The sequence below is a fragment of the Theropithecus gelada genome, chromosome 14, assembly GCF_003255815.1.
Source record: "Theropithecus gelada isolate Dixy chromosome 14, Tgel_1.0, whole genome shotgun sequence".
NCBI classification, from domain to species: domain Eukaryota; kingdom Metazoa; phylum Chordata; class Mammalia; order Primates; family Cercopithecidae; genus Theropithecus; species Theropithecus gelada.
In genome coordinates, this window is record NC_037682.1 from 94,960,728 (window position 1) to 94,985,580 (window position 24,853).

The 24,853-nt window shown below is 34.6% G+C and overlaps 1 protein-coding gene across 2 annotated transcripts in view; it reads right to left on the bottom strand.

Moving 5' to 3' along the window:
• Positions 1 to 10,911: 10,911 nt before the first annotated feature.
• Positions 10,912 to 24,853, bottom strand: part of DCUN1D5 (defective in cullin neddylation 1 domain containing 5) — a 30,418-nt gene continuing 16,476 nt past the window's right edge. Inside the window, exons 4-7 of one of the 2 annotated variants that reach the window (XM_025357684.1) lie at positions 15,317 to 15,425; positions 15,127 to 15,231; positions 13,128 to 13,230; positions 10,912 to 11,257 (exon numbers count right to left, since the gene is read on the bottom strand). In XM_025357684.1, coding sequence (XP_025213469.1) covers positions 11,202 to 11,257; positions 13,128 to 13,230; positions 15,127 to 15,231; positions 15,317 to 15,425 — 373 coding nt within the window. In that variant the 3' untranslated portion in view covers positions 10,912 to 11,201. The remainder of the gene's footprint in view (positions 11,258 to 13,127; positions 13,231 to 15,126; positions 15,232 to 15,316; positions 15,426 to 24,853) is intronic. The other variant, XM_025357683.1, reaches the window with a different exon arrangement.

A 24,853-nucleotide genomic window follows, 5' to 3' on the forward strand; every position in this document is an offset into this window, starting at 1 on the left:
AAAGAAAGGTGCTGCAACTTCTGGACATAAAGAAGTTCCAATAAATCTAATCTTACATCATAAAGACTAAGCTTACCATCACCAATTCATACACTGAAAGTTCAAGAACCAGATTTCCCTTATTCAGTTGTCTGTCATATTTTTTCCAATTATTTTGTAACACTGGACTAGTCAACATACCATCTTATGACCAAATTTAAAACAAATTACTGGTTAAGGAAAAAAAATGACTCACTAGTAAGTAAAGTGACAAGCAATTAGAACAAACGAACCATCCATCCTTCAGGAAGCTTTTTTAAAAAAAGATTTTCTGCATGGTTTATCTTGTGGTTTGCTTCTTCCAACAAGGCAGCAACCTTAGAAATGATATCAGCATGAAAAGTTCATGACTTATTCACCTCTGACATAACTTTGGAGTCTCATGGGAGTTTCAAAAAGTTTTTCTTCTGATCATGAGATTTGGTGGTTTCACAAATTTACTTACCCCCACCCTCCCCGCCCCCCGTGTTAAAAGGTTTACTGGCAGATGCAGGAGGTGACATTCCAGTGGCTCCATTATTTTAATTAGTCAATATCATTTATTCTGTCATTAAACAAATATTTGGTATCTACTACACTCAAAGCATAGCATTTGGTTTTACTTAAGCATTTTACAAACACTTTTAAGTACATATCAATATGCACATCAATCTTACCTCTACCTCACCAAAGACGAAAAGGGTTCAAGTTATCTTCTCAAGGTCACACAGTCACTAAGAAGCAAAGGACTCTGAACACAGATCTCTGAACTCCAAATCCAGGGCTCTTTCCAGCCTTCCTTACTAGTCTCCCTGTACTCAGATTTTCCTGCTGCCTAATTAATGTTCTCAAAACACCAAAGTAGCTCCTGCCTTCATCATGTCTCATCTGCTCTGAAAATCCACTTTGACTATTTCAGTCCACTGAACTCATTCTCCTCTGAACTCCTATAGCTTGTTGCTCATATTATTCAACTGGCACTAACTCAGAAAATGCCTAGTGAGATCTCTGTCTTTAATTATGAAATTTTAGTGTCTATTTAGAAAACACTGTGCCCGGTTATGAGACTGCTCCAGTACTACTTAAACCTAAGTTTTATTCAGTTCTGCAAATGTTTTTCACAACGTACTATAAGTCAGGCACCATGCTGAGAGCTAAGACATGGTTTCTGCCCTCAAGAATCTTAATCTACGGGAATGTGGATATGTAAATGTTTTACAGACATATGTGTACAATTGGTCATTCATTCATTAATTCAGTAAGCAAACTCAATTTGCAGGCCATGAAAGATAAGTAAAATATGGTCCATGTCTTTTAAGTAACTTGCAGTCTACTAGCAAAGAGAGACATACATTTTTTCATTCATTAAATAAACATTTATTCAATAAACACCTTATTAAGTGGTGGAAACAAGTGAGGAACACCTATGAATAACATGGTCTCTGTTCACAGAGTTGTTTCCTTTTTAAGGATCATAATCTTCAAAGGTAGAAACTAGCAACTATACTCTGTTATCCTGTGTAATAAGAAGGCTTAGCAAAGCCTTGGCCCATGGATATTCATTCATTCCTTCATTCTTATATCTACTCCAAGTCTCTCTTGGTAGTTCTCACATATCACCCTTTTTTAGACCAGCTCAAGGTAATGAATCTAAGACAGAATTATCATAAACCTTATAGTTCTAGTGTAAGTATTTCCAAAGACACTTGGAACATTTTTCATGTTATTCCAAACACCAACCACTTCTTGGTTTTTTATAGAGAGAATAAAATAGAAATTCCTAAATAGAAATTCAGTTTTCTCACTCTATTACTTTGTTCACATATTTGATATGTCAAGGTGCAAATGTGCAAGCAGTGGTTTTTAAAACATGCTATTCAGAGACAAAGGGGTTCCTTTGAGGTTTTTCAGAAATAATACTAGCAGTGGGGAAGACATGGCGCTTCCCACTTAACCAGAGTATTTTAGCTTTCTGTCTTAAATACTGTGCTTCTAGGTAAAACTTATTTTGGAACAGGGTCCTGCTACTTAATTAAGAAAAAAAAAAACTGATTTAAGAGAATCAATGTGGTAAGACATTATAGTATTTTGGCTTTTTGTTTTTTAATATTTATCTTTTTAAAAAATAATGTCCTTCTTATGAAGTCAAACCAATCCACTTTTAAAGACAGCTATGGTAGCTATGTTACTGAGCATTTATTACTTAGTGCCAACTACACTGTAAATCGATCATTTAGTCATATTTAGCATCCATTTAAGGAACCATTTCACTATATCGCCTACAAAGAAAGCAAGCAATACAAATCAGTGCGCATCACTGACATTAGAGATTAATTTCCTAAGAGATTTGCATTTCTAAATATGTCTATGTAGACAGAAGACCTGGTGTTCGATATATCAGTAGGATGACTGATCTATTAACACTAACCTATTGTACATTTCAAAATAGCTAAAGAGAATCTGAATGTTCCTAGTGTAAAGAAAACATAAATATTTAAGGTGATGGATATCCCAATTATCTTCATTTAATTATATGAATATACCATACTATCACATGTACCCCCCAAATACATCTATTATGTATCAATGAATTTTAATTAATGTGAATATATCATACTATCACATGTACCCCCAAATAAATACATCTATTATGTATCAATGCATTTTAATTATATGAATATATCATATTATCACATGTACCCCCCAAATAAATACATCTATTATGTATCAGTGAAAAAAAATGTATCTTAGTGGGTCAATTTTTCCATTTGACTCTACTATATATAATAACAGTTACTGAACACAAGTCCATCCTATGAGGTTCAATTGATATTTTTCCAGATAGCAAAGAGTAACTAATATTTACTGCATGTATTTCATTTCATCCTCAAAATAATCCTATTAGATAAGGACTATTATCATCCTCATGTTACAGACAAGGAAATGAAAGAACTAGCACGTAGAAACAGGGACCCTAAAAGGATCAGGGGAGCAAGAGGGCCATGTATGGGAAAAATTTCCAGGTGAAAAGTGGGAAAAAGAAGAACCTCATTCCAGAAGGTTCCATTTCACATCAAACTTCTCAAACTGACATAAGCCAGATAGAGAGAACCTCCCAATTTCCACATCTATCTCTCCTGTTTACTCCAATGACTATAAAAAAGGCCTGACCTCCCACTCTCTATGGCTGCCAATAGCTGCTCTTGCGGAATGGGGGTAAAGCCTGCTACAAATAGGAGCAAAGATAGAAGATTAGAATTGTCTCCATAATCGCCTTTAGATATGTTAACAGGAAGAGCCTCTCTTTAAGGGTAAAAATGTGAAAATAGGTTTTTTCAAAGGCCCCAATTCCCTGATCCTGTTTTCTTTTTATATCTCTCATTATTCATATGTTCAAACACTATAAACTGAATTGTGTGATGGGCACCTGGAGGCACCAAAAATAAGTGAGTCAGGATTTCTATTATTGAAGGGAAAAAGACATTTAAACAGATACAGCACAAGATATTAAGTACTGTAAGATGCTACGACAAGGCTTATTTAGGCAGGGACTATATTTTATTCATCTTTGTAGCCCCACTCATATAATAATACCCAGCACATAGTTAATTATTTCCTGGAAAAAAAGTTTTCATGTCCAGGATTTCTTCTGACTTTAATATTCATATATGTAGTGGAAGGCCCTCTATATCAAATCTGAGTATAATTACAGTAAGCTAAACTTGAGCTTCCTTGGACTTTATATTCAAATGTATATTAGTATCAACTGCCAGTCCTAGATGTACTAAAATCAATTAGCCTTATTTTATGCTTTCCCAGCACTAGAAAAAAACATTGTAGATGGCAAACCTGTCACATAAGAAACAACTGCATTCATTAATTGAGAATGAATGTAGGTGCAGGTTGCATATCCCTTATCCAAAATGGGACCAGAAGTGTTTTAGACTTTTTTTTTTTAAATCTTTGAATATTTGCATATTCATAATGAGATATCTTGCGGATGGGACCCAAGTCTAAACATGAAATTCATTTATGTCTCATATACACTTTTTACACATAGCCTGAAGCTAATTTTATTTTTCTCTTGGGAACACAGTAAACTGTTGTGCACCTGCATTTTGACTGTGACCCCTCACATGAGGTCAGGTATGGAATTTTCCACTTGTGGCATCATGTCAACACTCAAAAAGTTTTGGATTTTGGAGCATTTTGAATTTCAGATTTTCGAGTTAAGGATGTTCAACCTGCGCTGTCTGGCTATATTAATTCATTTAGAACTCTTCACAATCTAGAAGCAAGCCTGCCCTCTAGTGCTAAAACTGTCAAATTGAATTGGAATAGCAATTTCCAACAATGAGAAAAAGAAACTAGCACTCCAGATGTTATTCTTAATATAAAAAACTGTATTATTTCAAAACAAAAAGCTTCATTCAAAAAATGAAGTGACACTCCCTCCTCAATTTAATTTGCCATTTACTTACATATTTGGTAACTATTATCAATCTTGCTTTTTAATTCTTAGTGCTTCTATAACACTATAGAAAGTAATGGTTTGTGTATGTGTGGTAGAAAATGTTAACATTTTATTTGTATTTGAAAAATCACAAAAGTTGGCCTTGAATTTCATTGATCAGATGTCTTCAATTAAGTTCTATCCTCTGGCTACATTTACTCTCTAAGTGGTTTCATCCATGTCCTGCCTTAAAATAAGATTACACACTGATGACTTCCAAATATATTTATCTCCAGCCAAGACCTCTACTTTTCCAGGTTCAAATATCCAACTGCCCACTCTACATTTTCCTTTGGACATCTGATAGACAAGTCTACCATAACACATCCAAAAATAAACTCTCAATCTACCTCTTTAAGCCTGCTCCTCTGAATCTTCCCCATCTTATTAATGCCCACTTCATTCTTCAAGCCAAAAACCTTGATCATTCTTTTTTTCATACCCCACATACATTCTATCAGCATATCCTTTTGGTGCCATTACCAAAATACATTCCACCAAAATACATTCAGAATCTGACCACTTATTATTTCCATTACTCTTAGTCTCAAATTGTACCATTTGTCACCTGGATTTACCATATTTTATCCTCCTACTACTACCTGCTTCCATCCTTGCTTTGATCCGAATCCTAACTGCTTGCTAGCTCACTCAGTAAAGTCCAACTCTTGAGAAAGGGCTAGAATGCCCCATATAATTACCTACAATCAGGCAGGATTATTACTCCCAATCTCTCTCAGTTCATTTTCCAGTTCTTCCTAAAATGCTATTCTTGTTCACTACAGTCACATTGATCTCTTTGCTGTTTCTTTACACTCTGTACCAGCTAAGGGCCTTAGCATGTAATATTCCTTTTGCCTGGAATGCTCTCCTCCCAGATATCCACACTGCACAACCATTCACTTCCTCAGGTCTCTGCGCAATGTCACATATCAGTGTACAGTCTACTAAACAGTAATCCTATCCTCACACACTCTCTGGGCCTCTTCCTCAACTTACTTTCCCCACATAACCTTGTCACCAAATGATAAACTATTTCACTAACCAACTAAAATAAAAATCCCATAAGGTCCAGAAATAACTGTCTTGTTTTGTGCCCTGCAATATATTCAGGCCTAGAATACTTCTTGGCATATAGTAGATGCTTGAGGTTTGTTCAATTAATGATTTAGTCTAAGGAGAATATTAATAATTTTGATTATAAAAAATGGCAGGATAACACAGGAAATCCCGACTATTTCTTTTTATAAGATAAATTTGTTAGAAAAAAATAAACTATCATAACTAACCACTTGTTCAATTACCAAGATGTAGTCATTTAACAACTAAGTGCTGTGGACAGGGCCCTATTTGAACTTCACAACAATATTGGTAGGTATCATTATCATCACCACTTTACAGAAGAAACTGAAGATGACATAGGTTAAATGTCTTGTTTAAAAGTGACATTAACGGGAATGTCACAATAAGAAAATCAAACTCAGGTTCCTCAGATAATACTTTTATAAACGCTCTCTCAATATGCATAGTTTCAGGGAATAAAGTAAATTTCAAAAAGGTAAGATTTCTACATTTGCAGATAAAAGTAACTGTGTATGAACTTGCTTTAAGCCATTTTATTTGCATGACAGAATAGTAAAGTATCTATATAAACTAACTTCATTTAAGTCAATACTCAATTCTGCTAAGTTTGGCAAGTTAGTTTAAGTCTCAAATGACAAGTTGCTCAAATAAAGTTAGTTTATCCTCTTTCATGGTTCAAAGGCAATTGTTAGCAACAACAAATTTTCTTTTGACCTTCAAAATATGTGAGGAGCTTTTATCTGTGATCTATTCTACGTGAAAAAGTTAATCATTTGCCAGGAATGTGGCTTACACCTGTAATCCCAGCATTTTGGGAGCCTGAGGGGGGTGGGATCGCTTGAGGGCAGGATTTTGAGACCAGTCTGGCCAACATGGTAAAACCGCGTCTTTACTAAAACAAACAAAAAAAATACAAAACTTAGCTGGGCACGGTGGCAGGCATCTGTAATCCCAGCTACTTGGGAGGGTGAGGCACGAGAATCTCTTGAACCCGGAAGGTGGAGGCTACAGTGAGCTGAGACTGCACCACTGCACTCCATCCTGGGTGACAGAGTAAGACCCTGTCTCCAAAAAAAAAAAAGAAAAAAAAGTTAATTATGGCTAATATTCAATTCTACACAAAACACACACAGCCCAGTTTTGGGAAAATCTGGCTGTCTATATATATTCACTTCAAGTATTTATTACCTTTTTAAAATCCACAATTGTAATCTAACACTTAAAACCGAACCCATGAAGTACGAATTCATTAACACTTTAAAGCTCAGAAAGCCAGAAAAACCACAGAAGGATAAAACTTCTACAAAATGATATAATTTGGGGGAAAGCTAAGACATTTTTAACAAAATGTTTGCTACTAACTCCCATTTATGGACCATAGATCCATAAAATAAATACAACAAAGCTTCAATAAAATTTGCATTATAAAATAAGATTCAATACTTATGTTAAAGTCTAACCTCACTATAGTGTTACTTGATGTATTTTAAGGAATATTTCACACATGGTAAATCAGAAACCATGTCAAAATGAGCCATATTATAGAAGGTTCTAATACATGACATAGCATACATAGCAAAATGTCTCATCAATCCTAAAAAGAAAATGGTCACACCAATAACAACTGGTCAGGAAAAGGAGCCAAGGAAACACTATTTGTACTAATAGAATGTAAAAGATTATAAGGTGCACACAGCAAATGTATGATCCATCAGTTTTAAGACTGCTGTTTGTAAAAAGGTAAATAAACTGTGCTTTAAAAGATCTAAAGATTTGCTCCAGTGAAGTAAAAGTTCACTAGAAAAATCTCTACAATTAAATTATTGACCGCTTATCTAAGGTTTGGGGCAGAAATTCATCTTTCCACAGTCTCTAAGTTTATCATAAGTTAGACTGCTTTTTGGGCTTCCACCGCACTAACCACAGGTCTATTAACAAAAAAGAACAAATCTTAAACATTAGGTTTACCTGGTTCTTACCAAATATTCCTAAAGTAATAAAACTATACTAAAAAAATGATACAATCTAGAATACTTAATAATTCAGACTAGCCTTTCCTTTTGAGGAAGAGTTAATGAAATTGTTATTCCTCTTTCTCCTGAAAAGAAAATGATCCTTTCTTTGAAATGTTTCCTTGTGATGATTTCTAATGTCACTCAAAAAGTGGTATTTCCTCAAGAGGGAAGGATTCCTCCTTAGAGGTAAGAATTCCTTAGGAGTAAGACTTTTGGGGTTTTTTTTTTTTTTGCCTTTTGCTTTAACAAAGAAAGGCATTTAGTTTTCCTTTTATTAAAATGCCCTCAATTTATTTGATGCCTTAGACATTTAAAACATTAAGCTGTAGGAGCCTTGAAGGCCAGAACAAAGTTTTATCAGAGATGAATTATTATCACAACAGTTTTAAGTACACTTCTTTAAGAGGGCAGAAGAACAACACCTGGCATTCTTACCAATTACTCCTCAAACTGAACATATACTTCAATAAATTCTTTCATAATTTCACATTAGCAAGCTGGCAGACAGGACACGTTTTGTTGAAGAAATACTTCAAAGTGAAATGTTTCCACCCCGACCCCGAGTGATGGCATTCAATGTTAAGATAAATTTTTGGTTTGCTAGATGAAAAGGCATTTGTATTTAAGAGAAATACTCCTCAATCTAACATTCCCAAAGAAGGCTCTCAAATTGCAGTTCAAGAAACACTAATCTAGAGTGCTTCTGAGTAAAAACCAACAAAACCTATACATTATACATAAAAATGCTACTACTGTCAAAAATGTATTATATCAAGAATTTTATCAGCAGCATTTAAGAAACAAGAAATCATAGACAAGAGAAGACAAACATGGTAATGCAGTCAGACCAGCACACAATACACCATTTTCATCACACACTGTCACCTGAATCCCTGGCAATTTCCTAGAGGTATTAACATCATACCTAATTAAGAATTATTGGCCCCGAGGAGGGGGGGGGGCGGAAGGGTGCAATCTTTTCAAATCAACATCTGGCTCTACTTTCTTCCAGTAGTATTACATTTGTATAATATTCTTACAGAAACAACTCAATTCCATGTTATAAAGCACCATACAGTATTTCATCCTGTACAAAGGAAGTAGTTCTGAAAATTTTACAACAGGATTCGTGGGAAGGCACTTAAAGCTAACTAGTCAAAAAAAAAGTCTAACAACAGTTAGACTTTTTTATACTGCAGGGTGCTTAATATTGTATTCTTTGTTTATATCACTTAACATTTTGATCACAAATTTCCCAGTAAATTAAAAGCTATTCAAAACTAACAAAGGAAAGACAAGAAGGGACACAGCCCACACCCTGACTGATGAATCAGGCAGAGTAAATTTGCCTTCAAAGTAGGCAAATGTTGTAACTTTAAGAAAGGTAAGATAAATAGATGGAGCAACCGAGTGAAACAAGCATGGCCACAGTGGTACTGGACTCCAAGTATGGCTAGGGTCGGATAGGACGGTTGACTTTAAGTGAAAAAAGAAAGTAAATTTCATTTTCAGACTCAAAAAGTCTTAAAGGTATCTTTGGATAAGTAAGCAAAGTAAATACTGTTGACCCTTGAACAGCATGAGTTTGAACTGTGTGGGTCTGCTTATACGCAGAATTTTTAAAACCAAACATGGATTGAAAATACAGTATAATGCAACAGTACACACACGGGGAGGGCTGACTTTTCATACAGGCAGGTTCCAAAGGGATGACTGCAGGACTTGAGTATGCGCAGATTTGGGTATACACAAGGGTCCTGGTATCAATCCCCTGCCTATACCAAGGATGCCTGTGCTTTCATATATATACTTTTTAAAAAACATTTCATCTATACGCTTTAAGTGTTCCCTATTTTACCCAAATACTGAAGATGAAAACCCAATATTACCATTAGTTCAGGTTACAAATGTGATAATTTATAAGATTTTGCTTATATGTTTTGCAATTTAACAAAAATGGATATATTCTTCAGTTCAGATGTACCTTGAAGAGTCAATTAAATTATAAATTCAAAGGTCTACAAATGTAAATGCTTTCCTTATAATAAATTTGATATTAAAACATCATTCACAATATTAAATCCTAACACCACTGGTATGCTCAGTTCATACCTCAGTGATTCTAATACTTAAGAGGAGCATTCTGTATTATCCTTTTCTATAAGACATTTAGGAAAACCGTCTCCCACCATTATGGGTGTTTTAATAAGATTACTGTACAAAGTAATCTTATTAAGAAGGCAAGTAAAACATTGGCAATCATTTTTTTCCCAGCTCATTAACTAAAAAGCAAACAAAACACTTTAAAATGTCATTCCCCCTTAGGTAATCAATATGGAGAAATCATTCTTTAAACAAATTCACCACTGAAAAATCAACCTTTACCTTAAATCCTAATAGAAACACTCCCTTATTATGGAAAAATAATCTCCTTACTTCTCTCTACTCATACAATGACACTAGAAACGTTACTGAAGTTGTGACTGGTCTATGAATATGAACAAAGTTTTCCTATCACTGGGATACTGGATGGTTTGAAAAGGAATGCACAAACAGGCCTGCTGCTAGTACAAAAGTGCCTTTTACATGAATTAGGAAAGGATTCCCTTTCCTCAAGTCACTTTATTACCAACAGGCAGAAAATTGTGATAATTAGCAATACTGCAATACTACCAATGTAAATGGCTCTACTGAGCTGTGTACAATTACACCCAGAGTTCTCTCATGATTCTTTATTCTATTGTCTTCTTTTCCTATGTGTATCTTAACTAAATTCATATCAGAGCTAATGTCCTCTTAAGGCAAAAAAAAAAAAAAAAAATTAAAAAGTGCTTTAAACAAAATTCCCTATATAATGACAGTTAAAAATATCATAAATATGCCACTATCAACAATAACAATGATGATACAACTTAATAATACAAGTTTTTTTAGAAAACAAAACTGGACATGATCTTTCCAATTCTAAACTCTGAGATAAGACATCTGCATAAGACCTTGGCAGCTTTTATAGAAACCCAGAGCTAAAAGTAGGAGCATTTTTCCAATACCTAGAAATGTTTATTAGCTGCATCAGCATATCATTATCCCAGAAGTCAAGGCCAACAGTCTTCCAAACTGTGCAGAGATGACTATAATGAGCCATACCATCAGCAGACTACGTTGCCAAATATTAAGACTGTTTAAAATCTTGAAAATTCTATAAATTCACGGTGAATGGGAACCTCAAAAATCCAAAAATTCAAATTTACAAAAATAAATACCACTCTGACACTCAAGGGACATCTTCACTTTAAGGCCTTTGTCACAAATCTGAATCTTTATTGTTCTGAAATAAATGTTATAAACATAACTCAAAACAAAAACTTCAATATTCAGTCTAAGAAGAGGTGTGGCTCAATGCCCATCACATGTAACAAGAAAAACCTCCTTTAAAAAAAGGAAAAAAAAGTACTATGAGAAGTCTTTCACATGAATGAAAATGCACCCGTTGGATTTTTTTCCCCCTCATCACATTAGCTTGTATACATGTGGGAATCAAAAGGTTTGCATTTTCTTCACAATAGTTCTTGCTATGATGTTTGACGGACTTTTTGCCACTCAACAAATTCATCAAGAAGAACAGGCCCTAGAAAAAAAGAAACAATTTTTGTCAGAATTCAGTGAACTCATCTCTCCAATTATAAAACAAACAAACTCCCCACGAGCTCTGCAATGACAGAGGACTGACCCTTCCCTTCTTTGGGTGTTCTACTTCTAGTCACTTTATTCCATTTAATGGTGCTTCCTTATTAGCCTTTTCTTTTTTGCCCTTAAATACACAAGGAACAACGGTATCTATAGTAACTTCCTTCTCAAGGTGTTTCATGAACCCTCCAATAACTGAGTCAATACAAATCTCTCCCTTTTTCTAAGTGTCCATAGCATTCTGGCATGTAATTACTAAACAATCTGAAAAGTGTTGAAGGTAATATTTCTATGTTGCCTTCCCAAGAAGTATATAAGCTTGTTGAGAGGGATCAACTATAACAGAGACTTTACTTTATTCCAATAACAGGATGTAGTACAAAGCTGAACACAAAGCAAGTGCCTAATGAATATCTGACTAATGAGCTAAGTACTATTCTAAATAAGATATTTTTATAATGCAGGAGAAGTCCAAACTCATTTGTTGACAGAGCCAGGTAGGCAGTTTAAATGAGCTCAGTGTTTATTTTGTTTAAATGTAGGAAAAATCACTGCCACAAAGAAATATGCTTGCTCTATTCTTCTTAAAACACATAATCCTCTGGTGGTCTTTTTCCATTGTTTTTGACAGACATGTTTCTCTACTGTAAGAAAAACAGCAGAGCAAGTATGATAATAAATGGCAACTGAAAAACAGCCCAGCCTAGGTGTTGGCATACCATGAACTGTCAAACTGAAAAGCAAGTCCAACACAGTTAATACTTGCCTCTAGCCTCTGACTCCTATAAAGGAGTACTATAGAGGTACAGTTTTGTCAGACTTTTTAAATTTTTCAAACAAATCTAAAAGTTGTATTTTAATACAAAATCTCCTAGTTTTAAATGTTGATACAAAATACATAAATATACACATCTACAGGCCATATACAGCCTTTGGGCTGCCAGGTTAATGCTGCTAGGTATTATTTCTTTACAATAATACTAAATTTTATATCATCTTGTAGAGAGAGGACAAAATATATGTAGGAAGAAATAAAGTTATCCCTTCTTCTGTTATTTTATTTTTTCAGTGTCACAGAAAAAAAGTGTAAATTTCAGTTTAAGTTTATAGGAATGTACTTTTCCTTGTAACCCTTCTGAACACTGAAAACACATGCAACCAACCAAAATGGTGGTGGGAACTGAAAATAATTTATAGTTCTACAGAATTAACTTGGTTTATCTAATTAATTTATCATTATTTCAAAATCCTGTTTTATGGCATTCTAGCCTTTCCATGGAGGAGTAGGGAGAGATACTTTAACTTGAGGGATTAAAAAATTATAACTATTTCACTATCAGTTTACTCACAATCAATTTACAGTTTTCAGAGAGAAGTTATACTGACATTATTTGCCATATTGTTAATGGGTAGCATAATATTACAACAACTCTTTAAAGCTTTTTCTATTGTGGCTGATTGTTTTGCTGTTATATTTTAAAAATCATGACTGTACTTTCCTTCCATAGGCAAATGCCAGGAAAGACAGAAACAAAGCTGATTTTTAGTTTCTAGATGCAAAAATTATAATTTAAATTTAGCTAAAATGTTTGGTTACTGAGGAACTGAACACATTTCACCTACCAGCATAGATTTTATATAATACTGCTGAATCTAAGCTTTCTCTCTACTTCTCCCACATCCCCCACATGATTAAATAATGTTACTATTACAAAATTTAAAACCTCTATGCTAATACTACATAAATCCACACTCTCATTTAATATTTTTGGAAATTTTATTTTCAAAGGAACATGCTATGTTATACTTACAAGCACCATCTTCATCATAGTTACTAAGATCGGCATGGACTGTTCTGCTGAATTCTAATACATTGTACCATTGATCTTTGTTCATAACACGATACTTTGATTGCTGCAAAAAATGATTTAAATATTTGTATTTAAATATTTAAACAAACATCATTTACTCAATTTAGTAAACTAAGTTATAACTTTTTTTGTCATTTGGTTTTTCCTAAAACATTTATTATTCTTTTAATTATTTGTGTTTTAAGAGATTCCTCATGGGCATTTACATATTAACATCATCTATTTTTTACTTTTTTTTTCATTTTTGAGGAATAATAAGACCACTGAGTACTAATAGTAAGGATAAAACTAACTTTTACATATGTATATACTTGTGTTACCACCAAGGAGATCACGATATATAACATTTCCTACATCCAGTATGTTATCTTATGCTGCTTCCTAGTAAATCATTTCTTTGCTTAAGATTTACTGGTTAGCCACATTTTGAGTTTGGCATCTTTGGAGACAACTGAAAGAGTATAGGCTTTGATTTAAATCCCATCCTTCCCACTTAATTGAGTGATTTTGGGAAAGTTACTTAAGAATAGAAACCACTTCCTCATTTGTTAAATGGGGGATAGAATTTAATTCAAAATGGTGTTATAAAGATTTTTAAAAATGTATGCCAAACAACCTGCACAAGTGTCTGAAAATATTTAGTTCTTCTCAGCTCCCCATAGAGCTGAATATTTTTACATTCAGTTAAATTTATTTTTGCCCAAAACTACTAATAGAAAGAAAATAGATACCATCCATCAAAAATAATTTATAGGACTTAAAGATTGAATCATGCATAAAACTCATTCATGTAAGACCTTTTCATACCCCTCTCTCTCTCTCTCTCTCTTTTTTTTTTCTGAGACAGAGTCTCGCTCTGTCACCCAGGCTGGAGTACAGTGGTGCAATCTCGGCTCACTGCAACTTCCACCTCCCTGGTTCAAGCAATTCTCGTGCCTCAACCTCCCAAGTAGCCAGGACTACAGGTGCACACCACCACATCCAGCTAATTTTTTTTGTATTTTTAGTAGAGATGGGGTTTTCACCATGTTGGCCAGGCTGGTCTCGAACTCCTGGCCTCAAGTGAGCTGCCCACCTTGGCCTCCCCAAGTGCTGGGATTACAGGTTTGAGCCACCATTCCTGGCTGATATCATTGTCTTATATCACAACTTTTACTACTCTGGGAAAAGGGAAGTTGCTATAAGCAATGTGCTTTATGATAAATTATTTCCAATGGAAAAAAGCATCTGTATTCAAGATATGGTGAGAACTATACCAATAACCCTAAAATTACAAAGACACAAAAACAGTTTTAAAAACAAAAACTAGACAAAGAAAGCAATGGAAAAAAAGAATAGCATCTTCTTAGAATCACTGCCTATAGTAGGTGCTATGATAAACCTTCTAAAAGAACACTTCATCATTTCAGCTTACATCTTTTTAGTAACCAGCATATTTAAGTATACTATTATAGTCATTCTCATATTTGTGGACATAAAATATGAATAGCTTTATTCTCTTTCTTTAGATTGAGCCTAAGTAGAAAAGGAAAGTTGTATTACTAAATTGGTTATCTTATGTACATTTCAGCTTAAGACCCTGTATAACAAAAGAAAATCAGATTTAGAAGTTTATGATTTGCGTGCTAGCATTAATTCTCTCTTACGAAAACCCCGAGAAACTAACTTTGCATGACAAATGTCTGTGCTACAGTATATTTCTTGGAGGTTTCTTTTATTGGGGCAGGGAGGGGGGTAGGATTGAAGGTATCTTAGGTACAAAATATATTAACAAGCATGAACATCTAAAAATAACTGATATGTACATATTTTAGAATTTTTTCTCTACTCAAGGAGTTTTTTTTAAGTATACTATTAAAAATCTACTTGTTCCTCAAAAGTATAACTTTCAGATTAAGTTTTAAAATAATATTTTCAAAATTCAAAAAAAAATACATACCTCCAGGTACTGGTAAAATACTGAAAACAGTGGCCATGTCCTCCCAAGCAGAAGAGCTAACATAGATTTAGCAGTATCAATATCAAGGCTTCTCTGATCTTTATCCTAAAATGTAAATGAAAAAGTTTTCCTAAGTGTGGTCTCAAGATGAAAAGCGATTAAAACAACAAAACAAGAAAATTGCACCTACCCTTGCAAAATCAAAGGCATATCTGTAGATATTCTTAAATGATGAAATATCATTCAACTGTGAGCGCAAAAAGTCAAATTTGTTTTGTAACTTTTCTGTGCAGTCACACCTTGAATAAAAGAAACAGCAAACAAATTACATAATCAAGAAAATCAAATAAAAGTATCATTGGGGGTTAGAAGGAATCCATTAAGAAAAAAGTGAGTGCATTTATGAAGTTAATTTAGTTTTAAAATTCTGAGTCACAAATTTATAGTAATAAATTTCTTGCCTTGCATCTACCAATGCAATAAAAAAAGAAAAAAGGGGAAAAAAAGAAAACCTGGGAATCAAAGAAAGTTCACTCCAATTACTTTTCTTAAAAACAAACAACTCATTCAAAAATTCCAATAAAATCAAAGTTAAAAAGAGATGTATTAAAACATGTTTTATCACATATACAGCTAAAAATGGCAGAGCAAATGAAATGAAACATGCCTTTGTCACATACTTCTTTAGAAAGTTCTTAGGTAACAGTTTGGTGAAAGACGTTAGTCCTGAGTGGTTTTAAAAGTTTAGGACATAACACAGTGGAAAGTAATACATTATATTAAGTGGTTCAGTCAGAAATCCAGATCCCTATATTTTTGTGAACAAAAAATTAATCAGCAGAAGCACTTAACTTCAAATAAGTTACATATGCAAAAGCACGCAAACAACAAATCATGTGTTATTTTTAAAGACAACACATTAAATATAAGCAGCTAAATATATGGAAGGCTCAAAAATCTTAACTGGCTTTCTCTCAGTGGGTTGATAAATTCCACTGTTTAGCAAGAAGCAAGGCAGTCAAGGCCTTTCACAATTTGTCACAAATCTCTAGTTTCATCTCCTGCCACTTCCTGATAACCTTACCATGCTCTAATTATATCACTTACCATTCCCAAATGCCACAGCCATGCTTCAGCACCCATTATTTCTACTTGTAATCTCAAACATGCTGATAAAAATATTATTCATCAAGACTTAACTCACATTTTGCCACCTCTGAGAAACCATCTGACTCCCTTTAATCAAATTAATTGTGCCATCTACTGTGGTCTACAGTATTCCACTCAAAACTGAATTTTACTGAATTCAACAAACTCTCCAGACACCTGGCATTCTCGGATTTAACTAAGACTACACTAAATCAATAACGCAAAGGCCTATGATGTGTAGTAACATAATTTCATTAATGTGTAAATATTTTGGACAATTTTCTAATATTAATTAAACCTTGCATTTCTAGAATAAGTCAAATTTGGTCATGTTACCTGTTTTATACATTGCTAGATTTTGGGACTGTTTTGCTATCTTCCTAAGTGAGACTAGCTTGTAAATTTCATTCTTACTCTCCTTGCTAGTTTTGTTAACAAGATTGTAGTACATAAGACTCAGAAAATGAAAAGAGAATTGCTACTTTTTCCCCCGTTTTTTGAAAAAGCTTATGTAACCCTGGAATTATCATCTGTCCAAACTCAGGTGAGTACTGAGGGAAGGAAGACTTTTAACTAATAAACCAACATTTTTAATGGTCATAGGGCCATTCAGAATTTCTATTTCTTTTTGAATGTTTTGGTCCCATACTTTTCTGATAACTAGATTATTTTACATATAAGTTTATTTAAATATGATTAAAATTTATAACATTTTCTAATTTGCATTATCTTCATCGCTTTTTTGTTTTTCTTGCCAGAATTAATTCATTTAATATAGTATTTAAGGCTATAGATTTCCCTCTTGCTACAACTTTAGCTGCAACCACAAGTTTTGATAAGTATTGTTTGCAGAACTATCATTCGATCGAGCAATCCCATTACTGGATATATACCCAGAGGAATATAAATCATTCTACCATAAAGATATGCAGGTGAATGTTCATTGCAGTACTATTCACAATAGCAAAGACATGGAATCAACCTAAATGCTCATCAGTGATGGACTGGACAAAGAAAATACGTATACACCGTGGTACATGTACGCTCTGGAATACTATGCAGCCATTTAAAAAAAAACATGATCATATCTTTTGCGGGAACATGGATGGTGCTAGAGGCTATTATCCTTAGCAAGCTAATGCTGGAAAACCAAATATCACATTTTCTCACTTGTAAGTGGGAGCTAAATGATGTGAACTTATGAACACAAAGAAGGAAACAGCAGACACTGGGGTCTACTTGAAGGTGGAGGGTGGGAGAAGAGAGAGGAGCATAAAAGATAACTGTTGAGTAATAGGCTTAATACCTGGTAATGAAATAATCTGCACAATCAACCCTGTGACACTACTTTACCTATGTAACAAACCTTCACATGTACCCCCAAACCCAAACATTTAAAAAAATAAAGATCTTACAATTCAAACATACATGTATATTTTTGCTTTTAGTATTTACTTATAAATGACACCTTGACAGGAATTGTTTTGAAGGAGTGATAGGGATAGAAATTTTACTGGAATAGGTTTAAGAGAGAATGAAGAGTGGAACTGGAGAAAATAAGTATAGATGAATACTTTCAAAGAGTTTGATTCTAAAGTGGTGCAGACAAAAGAGGCACTAACTTGAGTGGGATGCAGTCAATGAACTTTTCACACTCACTCTCTTCTAGGTACAACTAAAATGCCTGAACATTATATAGAAAATAAACACAAGACCCTGAAAGGTGGAAACCTGAGGAATTACATGGTGGTGAGTTCTCTGGGTTTCTTTTTGCCTAATGTATTCCAAACTTGGAGCTGAAGAAGCTAGTAACCAGAAACAACAATGGGGGCAGACAAAAAGCCCCAACAAAACCCTGCCTTTTCTCTAGCCAAAAGACGAAGAAAGGAGGAGCCTCACAAAACAGAAAACTCTTAGAAAATAAACACTCTCCTGGCTAACACGGTGAAACCCCGTCTCTACTAAGAAATACAAAAAACTAGCCGGGCGAGGTGGCGGGCGCCTGTAGTCCCAGCTACTCGGGGGGCTGAGGCCGGAGAATGGCTGGAACCCGGGAGGCGGAACTTGCAGTGAGCTGAGATCCGGCCACTGCACTCCAGCCTGGGCAACAGAGCGAGACTCCGTCTCAAAAAAAAAAAAAAAAGAAAAGAAAAAAGAAAATAAACACTCTACTCCAGTTAAAAACCACTGAAAAAACTATGGCCCAACTCCCACCAATGCCAGCAAAGACTGAATGGAGACCTAAAATGTCCACCCTTACCAGGATATAATAAAGCCTCTCTCTCAACTCCTACAATGCTGGTGGAAACCGAAACCACACAGGTAACATGAACTTCTGCTCTCGTCAGGTAGTAACAAGCAGCCAATCCTCTTCTGCCCTAGGTTGATACAGAGGAGGCCTAGTGAAGAGTCTGGGCTTTCACCATCACCCACTGGTAACAAGGCACTCCTATCCCTTTCAGACAAGAAAGCATCAGTAAAAGTGTAGTGGGAACCCAGAACTCTCATCCCTGCCCAGCAGTCACAAGGGATATCCTTCCTTAGATGTCAATGGATGCAGAGTAGAAAATTCAATTTCTACCTGTACCTGGCAGTAAGAAGGTAGCAGCTCTATTTCTCTTGCCAGAATAGCATTAGAGTAAGCTAGCTAAAACTGAAGATTTAAATATGATCCAGAGATGCAGTTTTATAACATACTACCCAAAATATCCAGGTTTCAAGTTAAAAAATCACTTGTCAAACCAAGATCTCAAATGGAATGCAAAAACACAATCAATACTCGCAAACACCAAAATGACAGAGATGTTGAGAATTAGTTGACACATTTTAAAGTAGCTATCATACAAATGCTTCAACAAGTAATTAAAAACATAATAGAAAAATGAAAAAATATAAAGTCTCAGCAAAAAGAGTCCAAGGACAAAGAAATGTAAGATATAAAAAAAGAACCAAATGGAAAATTTTGAACTGTAAAATACAAGGTAGACTTAAGCCCTAATATATCCATAATTACATGACAGTAAGTAGTCTACACCAATAATGGATTTTAAAAAGCATGAACCAAACATATGCTGTCTAGAAGAAACTTTAACTTCAAATAGTATAGGCAGACTGAAAGTGAAACAATGGCAAATAATATCTCATAGAAATATTAAAAGAAAGCAGGAAGTGGATTTCTACATTAGATGATATTAAAATAGAGCAACTTCAGAGTAAAGAAAATGATCAGAATAGAGGGGATAATTATATTATAACAAAAGGGTCATTCCATCAGGAAGACATAGCAATCCTAAACTATTCTAAGCAATCCTATATACATTAAACAATAGAGCTGCAAAATGTGTGAAGTAAAAACTAAACGTGTGAAGTAGCACTGAAAAGAGAAATAAATTCATAATTATAGTTGGATTGATAGAAACACTAGATAGAATTCAACAAACTCACAGAACTTAACATCATCAACCAACAGGATCTAGTTGACCGTAGCAGACTACTCCATTCAAACACAACAGAATACACATTATTTTCAAGTGCCCAGAAAACATCAAACAAGATAGACCAATCTGGAGATATAAACCCCTCAACAGAGTAAACATAACTGAAATAAAAAAGAATGTATTCTCTGACAATGGAATCAAACTAGAAATCAACAACAGAAAGTTAAAGGCAAAATCTCCAAACACTTGGAAACTAAACAGCAAACACCTAAATAATCCATGGGAAAGTTAGGTCTCAAGGGAAAACAAAAAATACATTAAACTAAATGAAAATACAACATATCAAAATGTTGACACACAAAGCAGTGCTGAGAGGGAAATTTATAGTGCTAAATACACACATTAGAAAAAAGAAAAAGCCTTAATCAACAATCTAAGCTTATATCTCTAGAATTCAGAAAAAGAAAGGCAAAATAAACATAAAGCAAGCAGGACAAAGTAAGTAAGAGCAGAAACTGCTGAAATAGAAAACAGAAAAATCAATGCAACAAAGCACATTGAAAAGATCAATAAAATTGACAATTTTCTAACAAAACTGACAAAAAAAAGAGAGAAGACAAAAATTACTTATATCAGGAATGAAATGGGGTATCATTACAGACCCACAGCTATCAAAAGCATAGTAAGGGATACACATTGAACATACACAATGTATGATAGTAAGGGATCACAATGAACAACTCTACACACATAAATTTTTCTACACATACAAAGATTTTTATACAGATAAAATCTATATCTATATAATTTTATATAATCCATATCTATATGATCTATATCTAATCTATAGATAGATATTTTATATCTATAGACCTATATAGATATCTATAATCTATATCTATGTAGATATTTTAGATATAGATTTCATATAGATTTTTATATAGATATAAAAATTTTACACATATAAAGATTTTTCTACATGAAAACTTGTATGAAATGGACCAATAAGTTCCCTGAAAAACAGAAACTACCACAACACATACAATATACAGTAGATAATCTGAGTAGCTCTGTTATTATTAAAGAAATTGAATTCAACATTTTAAAACTTTCAAAAAAGAAACTCCAGGAGCAAATGGTTTCACTACAGAATTTTATCAAACCTTTAAAGACTTATTCCACATAATCTCTCTCAAAACATAAAAGATTAAGAAAATTTAAAATATTTTTAAAAAGAAAAATTAAAAGATAAAGAAAACTTTATTTAATAAAGCCAGTATTACCTTGACACCAAAACCAGGCAAACACAAAAAAAGCCCCATAATTTTATCATTTAATACAGAGAAAGCACTTTAAAAAGTTAACATTCATTCATGATAAAACTCTCAGGGGGAAAAAAAAAAAAAAAGAGGGACATGTCCTCAACTTGGTAGAGCATAAATAAGTAACTTATAGGTAACATAACAGTGAAAGCCAATGTTTTCTCTCTACGATGGGGAACAAGGAAAAGATGCATACTCTTACCACTCTTATCAACATAGTGGTAAAAGTTCTAGCTCATGCAATAAGTCAAAAAAAAAAAAAAAGAGATAGGAGAGGATGTGGAGAAACAGGAATGCTTTTACACTGTCGGTGGGACTGTAAACTAGTTCAACCATTGTGGAAGACAGTGTGGCAATCCCTCAAGGATCTAGAACTGGAAATACCATTTGATCGAGCAATCCCATTACTGGGCATATACCCAAAGGATTATAAATCATGCTGCTATAAAGACACATGCACACATAAGTTTACTGTGGCACTATTCACAATAGCAAAGACTTGGAATCAACCAAGTCTTTGTATACACACAAAATATACAAATGTCCATCAATGATAGACTGCATTAAGAAAATGTGGCACATATACACCATGGAACACTATGCAGTCATAAAAAAGGATGAGTTCATGTCCTTTATAGGGACATGGATGAAGCTAGAAGCCATCATTCTGAGCAAACTATCACAAGGACAGAAAACCAAACACCGTATTTTCTCAGTCATAGGTGGGAATTGAACAATGAGATCACTTGGACACAGGAAGGGGAACATCACACACCAGGGCCTATTGTGGGGTGGGGGAAGCGGGGAGGGATAGCATTAGGAGATATGCCTAATGTAAATGACAAGTTAATGGGTGCAGCACACCAACATGGCACATGTATACATATGTAACAAACCTGCACATTGTGCACATGTACCCTAAAACTTAAAGTATAATTTAAAAAAAGAAAAGATATATAGATCAGAAAAGAGAAACTGTCCCTATTTCCAGATGACATGACTATGTAGAAAATCCAAGGTCTATACATAAAACATCTTAGAATTAATAGGTGAGTTCAGCAAGGTCACAGGATACAAGATAACATACAAAAATCAATTGTATTTCTATATATTAGTAATGAACATGTGGACAATAAAATGTAAAATACCATTTACAACAGGTTGAAGTAAAAATAAAATACTTAGGTGTAATTCTAACAAAAGAGGTATAGGACTTATATGCTGAAAACTACACAAAACTAATTAAAATAATCAAATACCTAAAAAAGTGAAGAGACATTATCTATCTTCCAGTATTCAAAGCAAGACTGACAAAAAAAAGAGAGAAGACAAAAATTACCAATATCAGGAATATCAGAGTAATCAAAGACTCAAAATAGTAAAAACGTCAATTCTCCCCAAATTTATATGCTGTTTAACCAAAATCTCAGCAAGATATTTTTGTAAAGAGAAGATTATTCTAAAATTTATATGGAAAAGCAAATACACTAGAATACCTAAAACAATTTTGAAAAAGGATGCCATCAGTCTGTCTGATTTTAAGACTTACTATTTAGCCACAGTAATCCAGTAATCCAGCCACAGTAATCCAGTGTGGTACTGGCAGAAGGTTAAGACACATCAGTGGAAAAGAAAACCCAGAAATAAATGTACACAAATATGTACAACATTTACATACCTTTTTACAGAAATTAATTCAAAACACACCACTGACTTAAATGTAAAATTTAATAATGCAAGCCTTCTAGAAAAATACATGAGAAAATTCTCAGGATATAAGGCTAGGCAAATAATTCTTAGACTTGACATCAAAAGTACAATCAAAACTACATCAAAACTGAGCTGGGGGCTCATGTCTGTAATCCCAACATTTTTGGAGACTCAGGCGGGCAGATCACTTAAGGTCAGGAGTTCCAGACAAGTCTGGCCAACATGGTGAAACCCTGTCACTACTAAAAAATAGAAAAATTAGCCAGGTATGATAGCACATGCATGTGTGGATACTAGGGAGGCTGATGTGGGAAGATCACTTGAACCCAGGAGGTGAAGGTTGAAGTGAGCCAAGATCACAGCACTGCATTCCAACCTGTGCAACAGAGTGAGACTCTCAAAAAAAGTACACTCCATAAAAGGAAAAATTAATAAACTGGACATCATCAAAAACTTTTGCTCTGCAAAAGAGCTTGTTACAGGAATGAAAGAAGTTATAGAATGTAAGAAAATGTTTGCAAAACACACATTCAACAAAAGACTAATATCAGCAAACTCTGAAAATTCAACGGTAAAAAAATTTATCTTCCATGTCTGCTAGCATCTCTTTCACATTCCCCTTCTACCTCTCTGCACTAATTTCCTTAGATATTGCAGATCACTCATCCTTACACATCAACTACATCTATCTTTTATCTCATCTGCTGAGTTTTTGTTCGTTTGTTTTGAGACGGAGTCTTGCTCTGTCCCCAGGATGGAGTGCAGTGGTGCGATCTCAGCTCACCACAACCTCCACCTCCCGGGTTCAAGCGATTCTCCTGCCTTAGCCTCCCGAGTAGCTAGGACTACAGGCGTGCACTACCATTTTCTATTTTTAGTAGAGACAGGGTTTCACCATGTTGGCCAGGATGATCTCAATCTCTTGACCTCGTGATTGGCCCGTCTTGGCCTCCAAAAGGGCTGGGATTACAGGTGTGAGCCACTGCGCCCAGCCACCGAGTATTTAATCTGCTGTTTTTCACTTTCAGAAATTTAATTATTTGGAGTCTGATATCTAAGACCACTCTCTTTTCTGTAACTATAGAGTTATGTGGAAATTGTGATAATTCATACATTAATCTTAAAGGGTCTGATTCTCAAGTTCATTTTTTAAGATTGATTTCTCAATATGTTTAGTGATTTCTGATTATACATTTAGTGATCATGGAACTTTTTTCTGCAAAAATTGAGGTTTGTGTAAAATTTCTCTACAGAATAAATTTTACAAATTTCTTTACATTCCATTACAAACAGGGGAGTCTTATTCTAAAATACATTTTTGGCATGGGTCATACAGTGAATTCCAGCCCCAAATCTGCAAGACAGAAGATGGAGGACTAGGAATTCTCTCTGGTAGAAGACCTTTACCTCTAATTGTATGTAAAACCAAGCCCAGGTCATCAAATCTCCAGTTATTGCCTAAGTTTGTCATCAATGTTTTTGATCTGATTCCCATCCTATTAAGGTCTTGCTTGAAATGTGTACCCTGTTCTCAACATGGATGACACGTCAACAGCCAGACCCTAGGTGACTAGGAATAGGTAGGTTTCTTCAGGGTAAATGTCAGCTCCATAGATCTCTATGTAATCACCATCACTCACCATTTCTGGCTTCTGATTATTTTCCTTATAGGCAAGTCCAAGTATACTTTTAAAAAGTTTTTTTGTTTTGAGACGGAGTCTCACTCTGTCGCCCAGGCTGGAGTGCAGTGGCATGATCTCGGCTCACTGCAACCTACGCCTCCCGGGTTCAAGTGATTCTTCTGCCTCAGCCTCCCGAGTAGCTGGGACTATAGGCGCATGCCACCATGCCCAGCTAATTTTTGCATTTTTAGTAGAGACAGGGTTTCACCATGTCAGCAAGGCTGGTTTCAAACTCCTGACCTCATGATCTGCCCACCTCAGCCTCCCAACGTGCTGGGATTACAGGTGTGAGCCACCACGCCCAGCCAAGATGTTTTTATATGTTATCCGGTATTTAAGTGTTTTACATGAGAAATGGTTTCTCCACACATTCAGGAGCCATATTGCCAGAAATGGAAATCAAAATTTGGATAAGTTAACCGGAATT